Genomic DNA, 20,279 nt, shown 5'->3' on the forward strand with positions numbered 1-20,279 from the left:
TCAGTTCAGCCAGTTTTGGCCAATTGCATTTGTCAAATCGCAGCACAAGGAGCGCTGTGATTGGCTGAATGTTACCGGCTGGTCAGCAAATCAGCTGGATATTAGACTATGTTCTACTGTGTTATTGAGTCATTAAACTCAAATAAATTGTGCTGTTTTATCATCAAGCCAGACATAAACAAAAATAAAAGGCGGCAAGATTAAATTTGAATGGGGACCAAACAACAATTTACCAAGAAATGTATTATGCGCAGGCACACTGTGCAGCTCGTTGGTTTGGTCTGGGGTTCAGGTCGCTTCAGTGTAGATGTTGCTCTGAGCAAGTGACAAGAGGAGACCTGAGCAGACAAATACTCGGCCTGCCCCCCCAAACAGTGACAGTTCTCAGTGTAAAATTAATACAGAGAACTGAACCCAATAAACAACAAGCAGAAACTATTAATCAAACATAAACTAAAATGTGTATACATAGCAATACTTTCCTTGCCAGTCCATCCACATTTCTGTGTATAAGTTGTCATTCTTGCATGACAGAAATCAGCATTGATGCTGTTTCATGAGTGCAATAGCTAATACTTTGCAATCTATGATGAAATATGAGGACCACCATTAAATATTCTCTTTTTCCGGTGGACCGCCCTCAAAATGACACTCATAGCATGAAAGAGTCATATATTTGAAATCCACCCTTTGGTTTCCTTTTCAACAGGCTGCTGTAAACCACTGAGAAGTTTGGCAAACTCTCGTGGTGACCCCAGTATTTTTTGATGAGAAATGCTTCATAGATATTCCAAAGTGCTGCCAAACCGCTATCAGTAAATGATTTATTGTTGAAGAGCTAACAAAGGAAACTTGTTTAGTGCAGTATAGCGATAGTTGTCTTGCCAAAGCGGCACCGTATGATGCCTCTAATCTTTCAGTTTCTGATCATCAGCGCCAGAATGATACTGTTTCCCATCTGCACCGCTACTATTACTTACACACCACTTTGATGATGGTTCCTGTGAGGCCATGATACAGGGCTTTGAAAACCTCCATATGTTCCTAATCTTTAACTAGGTGTTATGCGCCATTAGAGCTGTCCATTCGTGACTAAATAATGAAAAACACATTGTCTAAAAGTGGGTCAAATTAAGGGAGTAGTTCTGGACTTAAAGAAAAGTCACTGCATACAAATGAGACGCTTGAGATCCAATACTTTGACATTGTACATACAGTGGGGTCAGAAAGTATATAGGATAAATGGTATACAGGTACGTCAACTCTACAATGTCCACTGCCTGATCACCAAAGAAAGTCACATGCTCTAATTTGGTTGCCTTGAGCTTTGATGACAGCATGCATTCACTGTGGCATTGTTTGACCAAGGTTTTGTCTTGATGATGGGAGAGTGTGACCACCACGCAAGGCCTTCTTCAGCACATCCCAAAGACTCTCAATGTGGTGAAGATCTGGGCTCGGTGGTGGCCAATCCATGTGGGAAAATGATGTCTCGTGCTCCCTGAACCACTCATTTTGTCATCTTGGAATATGTCCGCGCCATCAGGTAAGAAGAAAACCTGATCTCATTCTTTGGGCACATAGTTTTGCTGAACCTAGACCTGACCAACTGCAGCAACAACAGATCAGAACAGTTCGTTCAATCCACGTGGCGACTTCTCTTTGGTCAGGCAGTGTGTTTGTTTTGACACTCCACAATGTTAAGGATTCAGTTTAGACTGAAAATGTATACTCAAGTGTAGAATCTTGGCTGATTGATCATATCAGACTGCAACAGAATCTAATAGAGATAATAAACACATTTGGAAACTTTCTGAACCCACTGTAAACTGAATTGTGTGTCATTGTTTGGACTTGCTGGGAGTGGTCGCCCGAGGAGCTATGCGCAAAAGGGGACTTTGGAGACCGTAAAACAAAGATGGAATGAATGTAGGAGTTACGCTGTGCTAGTTTTTCCTGCAAAGGTCGGCAATCCCTCACGATCATGGGCCAAGCGCACTGGAAACAGTTGGTCCGGGGAGGAGGCGTGGAGGAGGAGGAGGAGACGACAAGTCCGAACTTATGGGAGCTTTTTTTTTATGGAGGCATAAGTTTTCCCGGATGAGTCAGCTGAGAGACAAAAAAAAAAAAAAACGGAAATCAACGGACTTGTGGAGCTGGGATTTGCAGAAGAAAGGAGGAGGGGAAGGGGGCTGTGTGGGAATGTGGTCGTCCGGGCTGAGCGTCTGCGGTGAGGCCTGGTCCATCTGGGTGGGTTTACGGAGACGAGGGGGAGCACTCCAGAGAGGCTGCGGAGACACAGGAAGAACAGGCGTGAGTCAGCGACACCGATAGAGGCGAACCAAAGACGAACCAAGCGCTAATGCCGCCCCGAGAAACGCTTGACTTGTGCTAATGTGTTAATGCAAGCTTCACATAACAACTTCACATCTATCGATCATGCAAAACATCAGTGAAATCAATTGGTAAATACTTAATTCGTTTATTATGAAACACGTTCAAAGCTTTTTCGAATCATTTGTTAATCATTTATAAGCTATGACGACGCTCAGAGGCAGCGGGAGGCTCGGCGCAGTGACGAAGATGAGAAGAAATTAAGAAGTGAGGATCAAAAAGAGGCTAGATAACAAGCGCTCGAACTCTCCCCAGCACAAAGCGAGAGAGAGGGAGCTGATAAGAGCAATGGGATAAACGAGGCCAAAGGGAGAGGGGACTTGATAATAATGGAAGGAGGGTATAGTCAAAAATTGCTATAGAAAAATGCTTAAGTGGAAGTAAAAAGTGGCCATTATGTTTAATCAATGAAGTAACGTGGTCAGTAACACGGATGGATAGGCTTTTGTTATTCTCAGATATTCAGATAGCTGCTATTTCAAAACAAGGAAACAGTGCGAGTTAATTCTGCAGACAGTGGATGATGAGGGAGCGAGTTGGCGGAAGGAAGAGAGAGAGAGAGAGAGAGAGAGAGAGGGCAGTGTCCATCAAAAACAAAGCGACATGTTTGAGATTCAGAGTGAAGACAACCGGCATGAGTCAGGCCGACCAAGCAGCGCGAGACAAGTGACATTTAGAGCCAGAGTCCAGAGCGCGATGACAGGAGCAGGCAAGGCATGGCGGGCGCCCAACAACCACAACGAGAGAGAACTAAAGAGGAGGATACCGCACAAGGAGAGCACGCTCCACACAAAGAAATGGAAAAGAGAATCTTTTAAGATGTGAGCCTTGACTCCTTAATCACTATGGCACTATATTGGCTGTGTCTGAATGTCCAACCTCGCCCCTAGTTTTTCTACAGTCCTGCAATATGTAGTACTATATTGTACATTCTGTTGGCGATTCGGACACTCAGCGCACTATTTTCTCCTTGCTGCTGAGGAGACTACCCAAGCGCCAGAGACATGTGATCTGTGGTGAAGAATAGATATACATAAATATTAATCAGATAAGTTTAATTTAACATGGATTTTACATTGGAGGGGAAGAAATCAATCATTTAGCAGCTCATGCTAAAGGTCAGCAGCTAATGTTAGCAACTTTTCACAGCCATTGTTGTGTTAGGGCCTAGAAAGGAGAACAAACGCATGGTATTATCATTGAACCAGTACTAAGTAACTAGTCCATCTGCGGGCAATACAAGTGTTGATGGGATGATTGGGGGGTCTTTCAGCTCCCCCTGGTGTCTCTGGCCAGAAAACCATACTTGCAGATTGCTCCGACCCAGAAGCCCCAATACACACTAATGGAATCACAAAGAGAAGCTAACAGGCTAACGGGCAAAGCTAACTGTGGGCTAGCGCCACTTAAACAGTATTTACACCCACGTTTGAGTGACAGAAATGATCTCCATTGTGTAATTGGATGTACAATATCCCTCTCTCCCTTTGTCTTTTCTGTCAGCGTAGTATTTACCCTGACGGACAATTGATGAGTAAAAAAAACGCAACATGCTGCGACACCTGCAGTGGCACTTATGGCCTCTAGGGGCATGAGTTACTTAGTACTGCTTTAAAGGGACTAGACGGAGTTTAAAAATTAAAAAATTATGTATTAGCGAGTATAAAAATGACAACTTCCGTCTAGTCCCTTTAACATGGACATATCAAGCATAACTGACTTTGAGTTTAAAGTTTAAATCAGAAATCAAAAGACACAGATTGGAACGCTGGCTCCAAGGTAGACAAATAAAAATGGATAAAAGATCCGCACAGCCAGTAACTCCCAGGGGGAAAAAAAAAGATTAGCACCAAGTAACATTTTGTCATCAGACATTACACTTTAAGTTTAAAGTTTAAACATTATTTTGTGCATTGAATAAGTGAAACTAAGCTTTCATTTTTAGCTAACGACATGCTAATTAATGGCACCAAACCGAACACACTTGTCCAGTGATGAATTATGGATTTCAAAAATGTGCAGGGCAGTTCTAGGTCTTACTACAACGCAAAATAAAGAAGGAAGTCCAAATCCAAAAAAGAAATGGTCTCATTAAACAGGATGACTCAAATTTGCATCAACGTAAAGCATTCTCTGACAACGGAACGACATTATCACATGGCAAAAACTCTTTGTGAGTCATTTTCACATGACCTTCATTAAAACAGAACCCGTGAGAACCATTGCTATACAGACGCAGTGAGTGCATCCATCAAAACATGGAGAAGTCTTATTCAACTTTTAAATACAACATTTAGAGACCATTGCAGACTTTTTAAATGATATCTAAAGTTGTATTGCTGAGTCGTTATTGGTTTGAACTTTTCGGAGTTAAACAGTGTGTGGGTGTTTTCAGGGAACCTAATGGCAGATGTGCAAACTATTTTCTTACTATACTTACTTTTGTGAAAAAAGAGTACATGAATTCATTATTTCTATTAGTCTAAAATCCTGCCCACGAGTTTGACCCACAAGTGCAAGCACCGAGCCTTGTAGCAAGAGTAGAAAGCAAATAGAGGAGGCTGTTATTCAGAGGCTGTTATTTAGAGGGTCTGTAAAGAGTTTAATCTATGAAGGCTAATCTTAATCGAATCTAGTGTCAGCTGTTAGAACAAGTATAGTATCTTATAGAAATTTGAACCATTAACCATTTCCAGATCCACATGTTGCAGGATATCGATGTATGCTATGAAGGTCTGGACAGATCAAGCCTTTCTCGGCTTTATTGAGATAAATCTTGCACTCACACAAACACAACCATCACATTTTTCATTGTTATTGACAAATCCCTGCTTCACGAGTCAATATGTGGAGCCAGTAATGCCAGAGACTCTACTGCATCATATAAATACGTGCAGAACTCACAGCAAACTATAATGTGATAATGGCGATCTCTTATCTGTGTTTTTTTTTTTGGGATGCAAGTTTAAGGTTGGGTAATAGTGAATAATTGCCTTAAAAACCTCTTGCCACCCGCCTTAACCGAGCACATTTTTCTCCAGCTCGGCTTTACCCAAATCTAAAAGCTTCTCGGTAGGAGCTTGCAGCCTATAGGCCAGTGTAATCCCTCATTTGAAAGCTAAGACCTACAAAACTGATCTAAACGGATCTTGAGTGTTTTTTGCTGTACTGTCACATTCTTTTCCATGTCATTTTGACCTCTTTTTTGTCACAGTTTTGTTGCTCTTCTGTTACTTTTTTGTTGCGTTTTAATCCTCGTTTTCGTCGCTATTTTGAGCTTTTTGCTTGCTTTGACCAATCAGTATTGTATTCTGAATACTTTCACATTGATGAGCATGGTATTTTTTGTTTAAATGCAGCAAATGATTAAAAACTGGTTGTTGCTCTGCCTGTTGTGAACTTACTTCAATCTCCACACAGAGGCCTTTTTGCTGGGGGGTGAGAGCGTTAAATGCTGTTCAACTCAATGAAAACAAAAGGCTTCTGAAGGCAAGAAAATAAAAACTCTCTTTGATTTGGTGGCACTCGTTGACACCGAAATCCATATTATATTTATAGTATATTGTGCAGGAACCATATTCCAAAGAGCAATGCATTTCAAGTTTACTTTGCACCGGGCCTGGACACTTCCCCTTGGTGTATATTACCTAGCCAACAGCCAACTCCTCCCGCAGACTTCATTTCATGGACACTTTACACTTTATTACACAATGTCCACAAACCCCGAGGACAATGCGACTTATTGTGTTCCCATTTTATGCTGCTGTCAATACTGCTCTTCTATTACCTGCAGACACAAGCGCGTGGCGAGGGACCTTCGCAGTATTTTTACACACACACACACACACACACACACACAACAATGGCAGAGGAATCCAACCCTGAGCATCAGCATATTGTGTTGTTGTCATACTCTCCGATCCATAATAGCTCAAATAATCATATGTTTTTGGCAAATGCTCCTGATCTTCATAATCAGAAGTGTCAATTCGGACATGGAAATAATTAAGGGAATATTGCTCTTGCCCATGTAGGATCTATTTTAGCCCCACAGTAAGAAAAGGCCTTGGGTTAGTCCTTTGTACTTGTCCTGAACCTTTTAAAACTCATGTCTCTGTAGCGCGATCATTCTTCAGCTCTGCAGCGCCTCTGACAGGTGACAGCGGGGAATACTCAAGATGTGTCAGCGACTGGCTGCAGCATAAATGTCTGACATGTTTGTGCTAAAAATACACTTTGAGAAGGGATTTAAATATTCACTTGAGCTTAAGAGTTGTTATCAAATCATTGTGTGAAGTTTACATTCCTCAGAGCCGAGCGGAAGACTGACAGCTGCAGAGTGAGCGGCAGTTTAAAATGACACGGAGGGGATGAAGGGTTTCATTTTGGTGAGTTTTGTATTTAGAAATGTATTACAGATGCATATTTTAGACTGTAACATAAAGCTTAAAGGGATATTTCAGGATTTTTGACATAGGGCCTCATTTCCTAGTTATCTAGAATGTTGCTGATTTCTGGAGATATTTTTTTTTGTAATTCATGCAGTTCTTATATTTGAAGAGTTTCGTGGCGCTAGGCTAGTGCAAGGCTAGCGCGTTTCTATGGTATCAGCTAGCCTGCATTAAAAACAGTCTGACCCGCTCCACAGTGCACCTGAAGCAAATCACTTATAACGTCAGGCTAACCATATAAATGTCTGTGTCGATAGAATGTTTTTTGGAATATAACTGCACTTGCATCACATGATGACTGCATTTTGAGGGACTATTTTCTAGCAGATCACTCCGCCACTGCGTAGCTTATACAACCACGACGCTGATGCTGCTCAAATAGTTCTCAAAGTTCTTTTAAATGCAAAATGGTTAAAATGACTGTCGACACAGACATTTATATGGTTATTCTGGCGTTATAAGTGATTTGCCTCAGGTGCACTGTGGAGCGGGTCAGACTGTTTTTAATGCAGGCTAGCTGATATCGTAGAAATAAGCTAGCCTAGCACTAGCCTAGCGCCATGTAACTCTTCAAACAAAAGAACTGCATGAATTACAAAAAAAATATCTCCAGGTACCAGCAACACTCTGGATAACTAGGAAATGAGGCCCTATGTCAAAAATCCTGAAATATCCCTTTAAGTGTAAAATCCCCCCAAAAATGTATGTGCTACATTTGCAAAGTTTTCAATGAAACCGTTAGAACCAGTTGTAAATAATGAGTTTCCGGATGTCCAACCATCATAAACCAACTATATTACTGTGACAGGAGCGAAGAATAGACACAACAGCATTTGCTTTTTCTTTTTTTTTTTACACTGCAATCAATATTATCAAAAGAGGAAAGAGATAAGCTCTTGTAGCGGAAATCCAGTGAATGTATTTTGCAGTAATCATTGGCCGTTGCAACAATGGAGCAACAGTGGCTTCCAAGTGTGAGCACACGAGGTTTGGAGCCATGTGTGAATTAACCATACAGAGCAGCATTAATAATAGATCTCCGGCTTTGTTTGGCACAAGGGCGTCTTGAAATGGGGTTGGTGAAAAGAAGCAGACCGAGTGGGGGTTTTCTACCACCCATAGACTTACATACATGCACTACATGGACATACACATGCACTTGCACATCACTTGCGGCAGAAATAGGCCATAATGTCATTTCCGTGTCAGTATCAGACCGCACAGACCCGCGTTAGACAGTCATTTGCACTAAGACGTTTCATTTGGGTTCAGCTGATTACAGTAATTATAGCACTGAAAGAGCCTTTTAGTGGTTTTTGTCCTTGAAGACTGAATCTGTGCAAAAACATCTTTTGATTTTAGTTTCAAGAGCACATTGATAGGCCGTTCATAAAGTGGCTGATATGTGGGTAAAGGACAGTAGATTCCTCTCACTAACAGAGGTCTGTGCATATTTACAAGAAAGCAAAGAGCTGCATTATAAAGAACACAATGACTTATACCGGAAATCACATTTCAGTGTTATATTGCCATATCATCCACCTCTGCACAGTCTGTCTCGATATCAGCTTCAAGCAGCGCCGATCAACATCCCTCTGACTGCCAACAGTGGCACCTGTGCCAGGCTTTGCCTACCCCTGGTGTAAGGCTTTATCTTCATTCTGGACAGGGGTCTTCCATCAGACCTTTAAACAGAAGGCCACTCCATTCTCTGTCTTCTCCTGCACCACAATGTTTTCATTGATTTATTTATCGATCTGTGTTCGGTCCACACTTCTATGACAAGCTTCTCGCAGCAAATGTGGCTGGATTTATCACAACAAAGGGCCAGTGTTTTATGAGTAACTGGTTATTTAGACAATGCACTGTGCTTTTGTTCATTGTGCACAGAATTCAAATCTGATCAATTCAGCATGGTTGATCCTATTTGTCCAGCTGTGCATATGGTTATTACTATTATATAGTTTTTCAAAGATGCCGATCTTTTGACCGATATTTTTGGATGATCTTTCCAAATGTCTCGTCTATAACATGTCTGTTTCAGAGGGAGCACAACTGTCTCTAAAATCCTGCAGGCACTCAGAAAGTTGTTCCTTTGGGTCCGAAGTACCGTCATGCACGAGTAGTGAGTATAAAAAGACCAACTTGCATCTAGCCCCTTCAAATACGAAAAACAGTCTTCATCTCCTATGGTTTTGAAATATAAGCCAAAAAAGGCTGCAACATAAAATATAAACCCTTAATAAACGTGTAACCAATTTTCATTGCAATATTTTCAGTTAAAATATTTCGGTCCCAGAGGTTATGGGAGTGCTCATTTTAAAGCTCTGACTGAGCTCTTTCTAACACCGAGAGGCAGGTAACCATTATATATTCTACTGCTTTCTGAATACATACTTTTGCCAATTAACCATTTCACAGCTGAAGTAAAGGAGTGGCCAGTGGCAGGTGTAATGCTCCTGTCACATAAACATCTGTATCAAATCTTTTCTAAACATTGAACCTCATAATTTAATGGATTTAGGAGATTCCCCCTAAGTTTAGGAATTTGAAGCCTGCTATACTTGGCCATGTTAAATTTTTTATATATATACAAAAACATGTACAACAGCACGCCTTTCTTAAACATACATCTGGGTCTACTTTTCCAATACAGTAACCGCCCAAATAACCCATCGTGCCCCGACATCCCTCCTCTGGCTCTCTCCTCTGACACCTTTCCCCTCCTTGTTCAAAAGTCTGTTATTGTTTGTGACAATAGGCATCGGCGGAATCCCCAAAGTGCGCCCGGATAGACGATAAGAAAAATAGTGCAGTTCAGAAAGGAAAGGTTTTACCATATGAAAGGCTGGAGAGAAACAGGCAGAGCAGATAGTGGCGATGGCGGCGTGAAAGCAATGGGGCTCAGGGAGTAGACGCGAGACAAAGGCAGCGCTACATTCCTCTTGTGGCTTTTTGCAACTCCAAGGATTACTGCATTAACACTTTAGCTTAAAATAGCGCTATGATAATTTATTTAGCTAGTGCACGCTATCCGGTATTGCGTTCCCATGGAGGAAGAGGTTTTTATTTTCCATCTTAGAAAGCCTCGCTCTCTCTCTCCCCTGTCTGCCTGCCTGCCTACTTACTATTTCGGCTGAGCTTGACTTTATCATATCTTTTTATACCACAAGTCCCTACAGAAGTGCAGTGGTTGGCTCCAGTCATGTCCCTGTCACAGACTAATTAGTGCTGCTAACGCTGTGGCGCGAACATCTCCGCGCCTTTGAGATTTAAAAGCTAAAAATATGAACAATAGCGAGAGATACACAACTCTCCAGCAGATACAGGGGGAGGAAGACAGGGAGGGTGAAGTAACACACAAAACTACTTGCCGAGATGAAATATGAAAGCTTCTGTGTGGTGGACTGTGACAATGACTATAGTGCTGCACAATATTGTGTTTAATAATTATATCGAGAGAGTTGGTTGTAGGACATGGTATTTGGATGATGTTTTCTTTATATTGATTGTATGAAACCAGCTCAGGGACTGCAGAAAAACAACTTGGAAACTGGCTTCAGCCGGTGCCAAGCATGTTTTATTAATGTTTTTGCACATTGCTCCTGTTAAATAAACACAATACAACAATATGTCACCAAAGTTGTTGTTATCTCAATATTAGGTGATGAAATACCACATCACTGAGGTCTTCCATCTGACTCACATTTATTGCCAACTTAACCTAAAACAATAAGTTAATCCCATTTTAGCCTTGTTTGCAATATTTTGCTCAGTATTCAAGTCGGTTCACTGCAAAATGGAGTTTTCCAAAAATGTTTTCCTTGATTTGAGTAACCCATATGAAGAAATCGAATTTTCAACTATACAAATATTTTCCGTCTCCAAATCCAAGCGCTGGTGTCATATTTTGTTCACTCTCCACTCTCAGGAGGAGCAATACTTTTTTCGATGCCTGCACACAAATATGTGTCCACAAAACAATGTAAAAAGTTATTTGTTTTAAAGTTGGATAATTTATTTGAGCTGAAACAACCATCTTCCTTTATCCACTCACTCACTCACTCACTCACTCTACAAACCTAACTTTTTTGGCCATAAACGTGACACGACTGGGGAACTAATTATTAAACACGCTGGATCTGGAAAAGTCTTTGAAGGTATAGTTTGGTTGTTAATGATGTGCCCTGATTGATGGAATAAAGAGGCTGTGATTTCCCACGAGTCCAGTCTGAAAACTGGCTTTCATTAAAATCTGATGATAAAAAGAAACAAGGAGGGGTCAGGGAGCCAAACATCAAAGAGCGAGTTTTTACAGGAAAACATGGCTGTAGGACCTATAGGGCCCGACCAATATGGACTTTTGGAGTCTGATACCAATATGAAGGGGGTTGGCCGACAGACGATATTTAGGCTGTTTTTTAATCTCTCAAATAGAGAGAAATAGTTATACATTTATTATTAAAGTAAAGGTTTCAATTATAGAAATATTATAGAAATATACCTATTACAGGTCGACTGATGTGGGTTTTTCTATGGCACTGCTGATATTTTTGGCCAATATGTTTAAAAACATCTTGTCTAAAATCCTGTGCATGATTCTTCTGAACAGGTCAGTGTTGAACTGTGACAGCAGGGGGCGCCGTATGATGGGCAAAGGGCTGATTTATTCAGGACATTCATGTTTAGGTACTTCAGAGGGAGCTTGTTGGAAAGACAAAAAACAGTAGATTCCAAAAAAAAAAAAACGGTAAGTCTGTATTTCTTATGGCTCTGAAATGATAGGCAAAAGTCTACAACAGGGGTGTCAAACATACGGCCCGCGGGCCTGATCTGGCCCGCGAGATGATTTAATCAGGCCCCTGCCCTGTAGAGCATAAATTCCAGAGTATGTTAAAAAAAAAGTAAGTCTCTAGCCCATTCTTGTGCGGAGTTATGAATTTTTAAAGAATAACCAGAATGCTCATTCTAGCCACTAGGGGGCATTAAGTAAAAAAAAAGGATAGAGTCCCACACGTGTCCAGCAGAGGGCACTGACATAATAAGAGCTCAGGATATGAACAACACATTATATAGCCATGTGGTAAATGAACAGTCTGCCCCAGGGCGGCTGTGGCTTCAATAAAAGTTCACCACCACCAAGTGAATGAATAATGACTACTGCACTTTCAGGAACTTGTGACACAGGCTTGTAAAGTGCAATACAAGTGTAAGCCGTTGTCATTAATGAAGCTACAGTTAAGTTGGGGCTTTGATCAAATCACAGCTTATTATTATTCATTTATTGGAAACATTTTCTCTATTATATGTGGCCCGCGACCCGCCATGGGAGCTGAATTTCGACCCGCGACCCAAAATGAGTTTGACACCCCTGGTCTACAACATCAAATATATAAAAGAGGGGTACAAACTTGCGACCAATTTTCACCGAGATGTGTCTCCGCTCCCCTGAGGCCTATGAAGCTGTGGTCCATTTTAAGGCCCTGCATGGCTGCGACAAACAGCGACAGGGTATACATTTGCTTCATATTTTGATTCAGGTAAATACATATTTATTTTGTTTAGCTTAAAGGGGCTAGATGCAAGTTCGTCATTTCATACTCACTACTGCCACCTCAGGTCTTATGTGTAGCTGCAGCTTCTATATTAAGCTCGTGCATGACGGCACTTCGGACCCGAAGTAACAAGTTTTTGAGTGACAGTGCAGGATTTTAGAGGCAGTTGTGGTGAACAGGTCTGGGCTCATTCTACACATTAGGACATTGCTGGAACATGTAGGGGAAGGAAAATACATAATTTTAACATTTTTAAAGTCTGTAGTGTATAGTCCCTTTAACACTTGTCATAGCCCCTCAAAAATCATTCAAGCTGTCTATCCTTGTAAGTTATCCTCCAGTTTCAATCCTGTCCAATCCGACTTTATTTATATTGCACTTTAAACGAAACAGTAACGACAAAACCATACAGCGCTCGTGCTTCCTGGATCTTGGGTTCGATTCCCGCCTGGACGGGGCCTTTATGTGTGGAGTTTGCATGTTCTCCCCGTGTCTGTGAAGGTCTCCTCCGGTTTCCCCTGCCACTAAAACATGTACAATAGGTTCACCTCTGGGGCCAGGACCCCCTGAAAAAGAGATTCTGAATATCAGAATATATCTTTAAATAGGATCAAATAAAGATTAAACTCACAGTAGACGTAAATCCATACAAAGGCAGTGTCAAGTCATTAGAAACAAAAGCCAGGGGGAAAAAAGAAATAAATACATGAAATAAACAAATAAATAAACAGCAAATACAAAATAGAAAATGATTCTTAAGAGGGCAATTTTCAAGTCAGGCGCTCTTCCAGGATCCATATGCAAAAACGCTTTATTTGAAAGAGAGAAAAGGAGGTCCAAGGCACAACCGACTTATAAGTAAAAATCAAGGGACCTCGACAATACTTTTACTTATAAGTCGGTTGTGCCTCGGACCTCCTTTTCTCTTTTAGAAAATGATTGTTATTATAATAGAAAATGACTTGACACAGAACCCTAAAAATAACTAAAATGACTCCTTGGCTATCCATTGTTTACCGAGGCACACACAAGCTCATTTAATCGAGAGGATTTGCACAAGCATTTCCTCTCTGTAATTTGATGGCATGGCTGCGTCCTCAGTCTTCACTAAAACAAAGCCAACTCTCCGGACTGAAAAAGGCGTCACTTCTCCACTGCGGGTCCATGATATACTGCTTAACAGAGAGAATAGCAATGTATTACCACCGGCACTCAATTCAATTTGCCCTTGGGATTTGCCTGTTGAGTGCCGTACGAGTGCACTTGAAGAAAACGACCCCCTTCAAGTCGCTGATAGGGGCGGCCTATGGAGACTACAGCATTCAAAGTCAACAGCACTTAAACTGGAAAGATATGAGCGGCCTTCGCGAGAGCATCACACAAAATAGCTTGCGCGCTGTTTTGGAAATGGGGGGAAAGTGCTACAGCGGCTTAGGTGAAAGTGAATCATCCATCTTTGTGGCAGAGCGAGGGTGATTCTTAAGGCCTCGTACATACTCAACTTTTCTTATGACTAACATACCTGGAGTTCTGCTTCATCAGCAAACACGCTCTGTCCTCGAACCATGTGTGTAAATGGTTCTTTTACACAGGAGTTGAAATTGAGCGATTATGAGTTCACATGGCTCAGCTCGGCTTCTTTGTGTGAGAGCAGAAACAGAATCCCTGCAGCAATGGGATACCTGTGAGCACTTCCAGAGGGCATAATGGGCTGTCAGACCCAATAAAGACTTGTCAATGATTTAATTACGTTTACTTTGAGAGTTACGCCATTAGGTCTTTGACTGAGGACAGATAATATGTCTTTACAGGGGAATGAGCAGTATTGGTTCAGCTATTTGATTTCTAAACAACCCACTTTAGACAAATTATTGGTATATTAGGTGCACATATCACAAGACGTCACGGTATATAAAAAAAAAAACTTAAATCTTCAGCCTGATTGAGATGTACGTTCAGGGTGGCAAAATGGAAACAGTCTGTTCTGATTAGGAGCTGACGGAGTAGCAGTCTGAGCAGAGACAACACCACCACACTGACTCCAGCAAGCCATGACAACGCTAAGTTAGAGTGATTAAAAAGAGACACGGATCTTCCTGGTTGCTCCATTACTTGGTACCATGTCACTAACAGCTTAACAAATCCACTCCTTTTTCTCACATTTGTATTCCACCCTTTGACACTACACGTACATTTCCGTTTGCTGCTCATTTCAGGACCCAAAAGTGGAACCGGAAAAACATAATATTTACAGAAAGAGAATAGAAAAACTACTTGAGGCTGTTAAAATGGCTGTTATGGGGTTGCTTTGATCATGGGCGACAGTGGCGCAGATGGTAGAGCGGGTCGTCTCAGGATCGGAAGGTCGGGGGTCGTTCACCCTCCTTGCCTCCAGTCTCTGTGTACATGGGTGTATGAATGAGAGTGTGAAAGGGTGACTGGTTCCTTGCTGTGAAGCGCTTTGAGTGCCAAGGTGGGAAAGCGCTATATAAGCTGAGGCCATTTACCATCATAATTTCAGCATTTTTGCCTTATTTTCGTATTCAACAAAAGACAATATTTTGCATTGGCTCCCGATGTCAAACCAGTTGAGAACCACTGCCTCAGAGGCTGTGGCCCTAAACCAGGGGTCCCCAACTAAATCAGCTCGAGGTCCGCAAACTTTTATTTCGTAACTTTCGACATAAGTCAAGGGTCAGGACATATGCAGTCATTGCTCTGGGAAATGTTAAAACATGAGCACAGGTTGTCTATTTACATAGCAGAGCTGATTAATGAATCAATAATTTTGCCATTTTATTTCAATGTTATTCAAAACCATAGAAAAATTGAGAGGATGAAAAGGCTTTGGGGTCCGGACAAAAGCCTGTAGTAGGGATGCACCGATACCACTCTTTCTAAAACCGATACGAGTACTTTGATTTAAGTACCGAAGTACCGAATACCGATACGAGTACAAGGCATTATCAATTATCTATTTGGCTGGCCTGTGGAAAAAAGGGTCTTGTAGCTAAAGATCAACTCTAAACACCATTAAACAACGATCATCCTCTAGCTCTGCTCCTCTAAACGAACACATGCGTAACTTTGGCTCTGGGCTCTGTGGCTGTGGCTGATAAACTCTCTGAACTGAATGCACGGCAGTTCTTTCAGACACAGTTGAGGCTCGCACAATACTGTCCTTGCTTTAATGGCGGCCGCAGCAGCAGCAGCAGGACAGGTCCATATTTGTAGATACTGAAGGTCGTTGCCCTCCTGACCCGCTGGGCCTTGGACAAAAGTGAGAGCAGTAGTCCGCCCTGGGAGCAGCCATTCTGTGACCTATCCACAAGGACTTACATTTCCAAGATGGGCAATTGCAAGAGTGTAGTTGTAAACGTATTGCTTTGGAGAAAGTACAAGGATTAACAGAAATAGTAATGACTTTGTGAGGTGTAATAGGACGCCATTAGTTTTATGTTTGTCAGCACATTGTCACTTTCAAAGCAATACCATTACACCAGAATCCTCTTTGTTTTCCCTTTGTGTTTAATCTGTCCACTCTGTCCCTGAAGGCAGCACTGTGATGGCATCATTATCACGGTGACAACTGAACACAGCAGTTTTCAGCCTTTCGACGACAATATCAGAGAGCCACTATAGAAACCCATTATGTCCTCTACATCGCTGCATGCGAAGAAATGCACTCTGGGGAGACGCCTGCCAGATGGAGCAAAAAATAATCTTGACGAAGCAAAATCCAACATTTTCCTTTTCCATTTATTATTGTGTGATTTGGGAGGTTTAAAGCGGGGGTATGAGGCTTTGCAGATGTTTTTGGTAATTGTTTCTAACACAGACGACATTATATTGATCTGTAACAGTGTTTTGGATGTTTTCTATATAATTTAGCATTATATTTTCCCTTTTAAACTAATTGTGTGGTTGGTAATTGCGTAATACGTGAGCAGAAGAAAACTGCACTGAGCGTACTGATGTGCCAGAGAGTTTGCAGCGTTCTTGTGTGGGAGTAATGGAAAGACTGTTGTTCCTTGAGAAATAAATAAGGCGCAGTTTGAAATGTCTGAGAGAAAACACTGTAGGCAGAGTGCATATTCTGCATAAATGGGAAAACAAAGAAGGAGTTGTAGAGGACATTAAGGCGCTAATGCCACCTACTCACTGTACCTGAACAGTCACCTCTCTCAACTTTGCGGTTACGAAAGAAATAAAGCTGGCGGAGAGGAAGATTTCAGACAAAACATAAACACAGACAGCTTGGATTCGCGGGAAAGCCAATCGGGGGGGAAACAGATACAGAAAATTCGAGGAAAAGATGATACACTTTCGATCAATCTTCAAAACAATTGATCAAACTCCCACAAAAAAGCAAATCCTCCATCACAATGTTGAAGGAGGTCAAGCTGTTGTGTGCAAGTGTGGTAAGCCCAACATGTTTGTTCCCGTTGAGTAAATAATTGTAGTGACTGGAACATACTTGGACGAGTGAGATGAACTACAGGGGAACAGGACAAAGCCATTACTGGAACACTCCAATTTCACGTCATTATACCGACTCAGGCATGCTGGATGTACCCCAAAAACGGAGAGAAAGGGGCATCCGCTATCCCGAATGAGGGATCATGTCAAGCACTGTATGTTTTATGTTGAGGTTGAAAACATTGTGGTCCTGAAGGCGAAATGTGAACCCCGTGCTTGATCCAGTCTTTTCGGAGCAGCTGCGGGGACCTGTCAGGAGCGCGTCCGCAGTGCAGCACCTGGAGACCATTTAGGGCTTGTTTCCCATTGAACAATCCAACCGCCGACTGCTAATTCCCTACCAAAGTACTGCTCTTTTGTTTTGGCTTTCCCGCAGAGTTCACACGGATCCTGTGAACCCGAATCACAAGGCAGGAGCGAACTTGTTGCACTTGCTCAGAGTGCGATGAGAGTCATAGGTGTTTAATGAGAGGGAGTTTGTGGAGTATCTGCAGGGTGAAGCGGGGCATGTTTCTGATCTACACGAGTGAGATTCTTTGCCGCAGGTACAGTCTGTTTTTAGATTTAGATGTGCTTTGCTGGAGCGTTTGTTCTCGGGTTTCTGAAGGAAAGTGTTTAAATAATTTCAGAGAGGGATGCAGGCCTCAAAACTTACTTCAAAGTAGGGGGAAAACGAGAGCGGTAGAAGGAGTCTGTAATTTTAAGTTTTTTGTCTGTTCTTTGGAAGAATTGGTCAAAAATGCACTACTTTGACCAAGACGATTTAATGTGTGACAGTTTGCATGTCCATCCTGTAAAGGGGGGTCCCCAACCTTAGGGCTACCCACTGACCCACCCGAGCCCATTCACGCTCTGTTTGAACCATTGCCAGGACGCATGAGCCCGACCCGAAAAGACCCTGCACACTTTTTACATTTGATCTGGCGTGTGATCGATAGAATCGGCGCAGTCTCGAGCTTGTTATGTGCAGGTCATACCTCGGGCTTCCTGCTCCCTCCCCTTAGCATTTCTGACTCAGTGCTAATAAAAAATAAAAAAAAATAGACATACAAGCTAATATTCATCCCTAGTGAACATAACGCATTCTATATGTTCATGTTGTACTGGTATAAGCAGTTAATGCCATGTACTGGGACATCCCATAGTGCACTCTAGCGCTGTTGGTCTCTGGAGTATGTAGCGACCAATGACTTACTCGATGCAAATGAAGATGAATAAATACACATAAATACACATATAGTGGTTTATTTGTATTTAATGTGTTACAAGGGCTAACAAGTGAACCACAAGGCATGTCCAACACTTCCTTCTGCTTAAAATGAATAATAAGCTAGACATGATTTAAAAATGTTAAACTTATGTATTTTACACCCCTTATATCTAGGCTCCAGCAATGTCCTAATGTGTAGAATTAGGCCACACCACAAATTCACTCAAAAAGTTATCGTCATGCACGTGCTTAGCATAGAGACTGCAGTTAAGCGTAAGATTTAAGGTGTCGGTGGCGAGTAAAAAAAACAACAACTTCCATCTAGTCCCATTAAAGGAACAGGCCACCGTTTTTAACACCTGTCTGGTCTTTGTGCATTCCCATGGAAGAGCTTGGTCGCTTCTAACTTCACCCCGTTTGGAGCTATAGGAATACATTGGGAGAGGCCAAATGCTAACAACGTCGTTGGTCGTTTTGCGTGACTGAGCGCAAGCACAAAGACCAGACAGGTACGCATCAACTCGTCTAAGCTGAGGTAAGAACATATATCAGTATGTAAAAATGGTGGCCTGTTCCTTTAAAGAGTAGATTATGCTAGTACAGTATGGAGTCCACACACCAATAGCCAGCCAGGCCTTCAGTTAATCCTACTCTTCCCTAATAGAGGTTCTGCAAGTGATGTCACGGCGTAACATCAGCACGGCAAAAGAAGCCAAATGAGTGTCAATTATTCATGGTTAATATCTGTTTTTTCGGATTGTAATAAAAAATATGTAGCTGTTAAGTCAGTGCGAGTTCATGTCCATTCTAGAGCTGCACCATACATTGCCAAATTATCGTCATCACAACTTTAGGTTACGCAATAAACTGCAAGAAGTCACAACATGTTGCAAAATCCCCGTGGTCTTCAATCTGACAGTGATTGACAGTTTTGCAAACAGCCTTAAACAAAGAAACAAGGTGACTCTAATATCTGCTGAAACAACTGCATGGCGTATTGCAATTATCATATACAATATTCAAATATATTGTGCGGCCCATGGTCCAGTCCTTTGCATATTGGCTTCGTAACCTCCTCATCCCGGGCGGCTCACCTGCAGCCTGCTCCTGTATGCTGCTCATGTCTGTGCCCTACTGACTCCTCAGCACTAAACCTGTATTTACCAGCTGTAGTTACAATAAGGGACGGGCGTGAGGGTTCCCAGAGGGGCCGTACCAGCCACCGACCCCCCCACCACCAACCACCCACCCACCGCCATCCCACCGACGCTCCTCTGTCTACATCGCCCTTGAGCTTGCATGTAAACGCATATAATGTCAGTGTCAGGTGTGCCGGTCCCATGGGCGGCACGGGGGCATCGTACAATCCGATGAATATTAATGATCGCATGTTTTGGCGTATGTGTGAAGAGACGCTAGCACCACAGGGAATCTCTGCGCTTCATTAGCCATTGGAACATGCTGTTGCTGCTGCTGCTGCTGCTGTTGTGGCCTGCAGGAGAAAAAAAAAAAAAACATGTCCGCCTTATGTGTGTGCCGAGATCACACGCACATTTGGACTGCGGTGAGAGCGGTGGGATGGGCCATAGGGGTGAGGTACTGCACACAGTGTTGATGTGTCTCCGGAGACGAGTGACGGCATTGCTGCAGTCTGGGTCAACCTACGTGGAGCACCGAGGGAGGTTAATGTGAAGGAAATAGCAGCACTGGTCAGGGGGAGATGCATTAGACGAGGGGATATGGGTCTCAGAGAGGCGGTTAAATAATGGCTTTAGATGGCTACTAAAACCAGCATGGGGATCCAGCTGTTGAGGCTCACACAGGACAGGACGGGACACAGCAGTCATTTCAAGCCACACTACGGAACATTCCAGTTATGTGTTGCTATGACATATGGTATGTTTTTTTATTTAGACAGGGACAATGCACAATTTAACATTGACCAAAAGGAAATTTCCACCTTCAGTCCCTGGACAGGTTGATGTTACAGTACAAAACTGATTTTAAATGTATTTATGGATTTATACATTTTAACATCATCATGGACATACATTTAATTTAAACAAGTTTGAAACATTATCGGTGAAGTCCACCAATCCTTTTTCCAGGTTAACGGCTGGTGTAATGTTTGGCAAGCTGTAGTTACAGAAAAGCAGCAACATCTCCATGGAGACAAGCCGGTGATGTTTT

At 42.2% G+C, this 20,279-nt stretch overlaps 1 protein-coding gene across 2 annotated transcripts in view; it reads right to left on the reverse strand.

Annotated features, from left to right (window-relative positions):
* Positions 1-1,741: 1,741 nt before the first annotated feature.
* samd12 (sterile alpha motif domain containing 12) overlaps positions 1,742-20,279 on the reverse strand; it is a 147,012-nt gene continuing 128,474 nt past the window's right edge. For both annotated transcript variants that reach the window (XM_079571071.1, XM_079571070.1), the window contains exon 5: positions 1,742-2,288. In XM_079571071.1, coding sequence (XP_079427197.1) covers positions 2,257-2,288 — 32 coding nt within the window. In that variant the 3' untranslated portion in view covers positions 1,742-2,256. The remainder of the gene's footprint in view (positions 2,289-20,279) is intronic.

The sequence above is a fragment of the Gobius niger genome (assembly GCF_951799975.1).
Source record: "Gobius niger genome assembly, chromosome: 14".
NCBI classification, from domain to species: domain Eukaryota; kingdom Metazoa; phylum Chordata; class Actinopteri; order Gobiiformes; family Gobiidae; genus Gobius; species Gobius niger.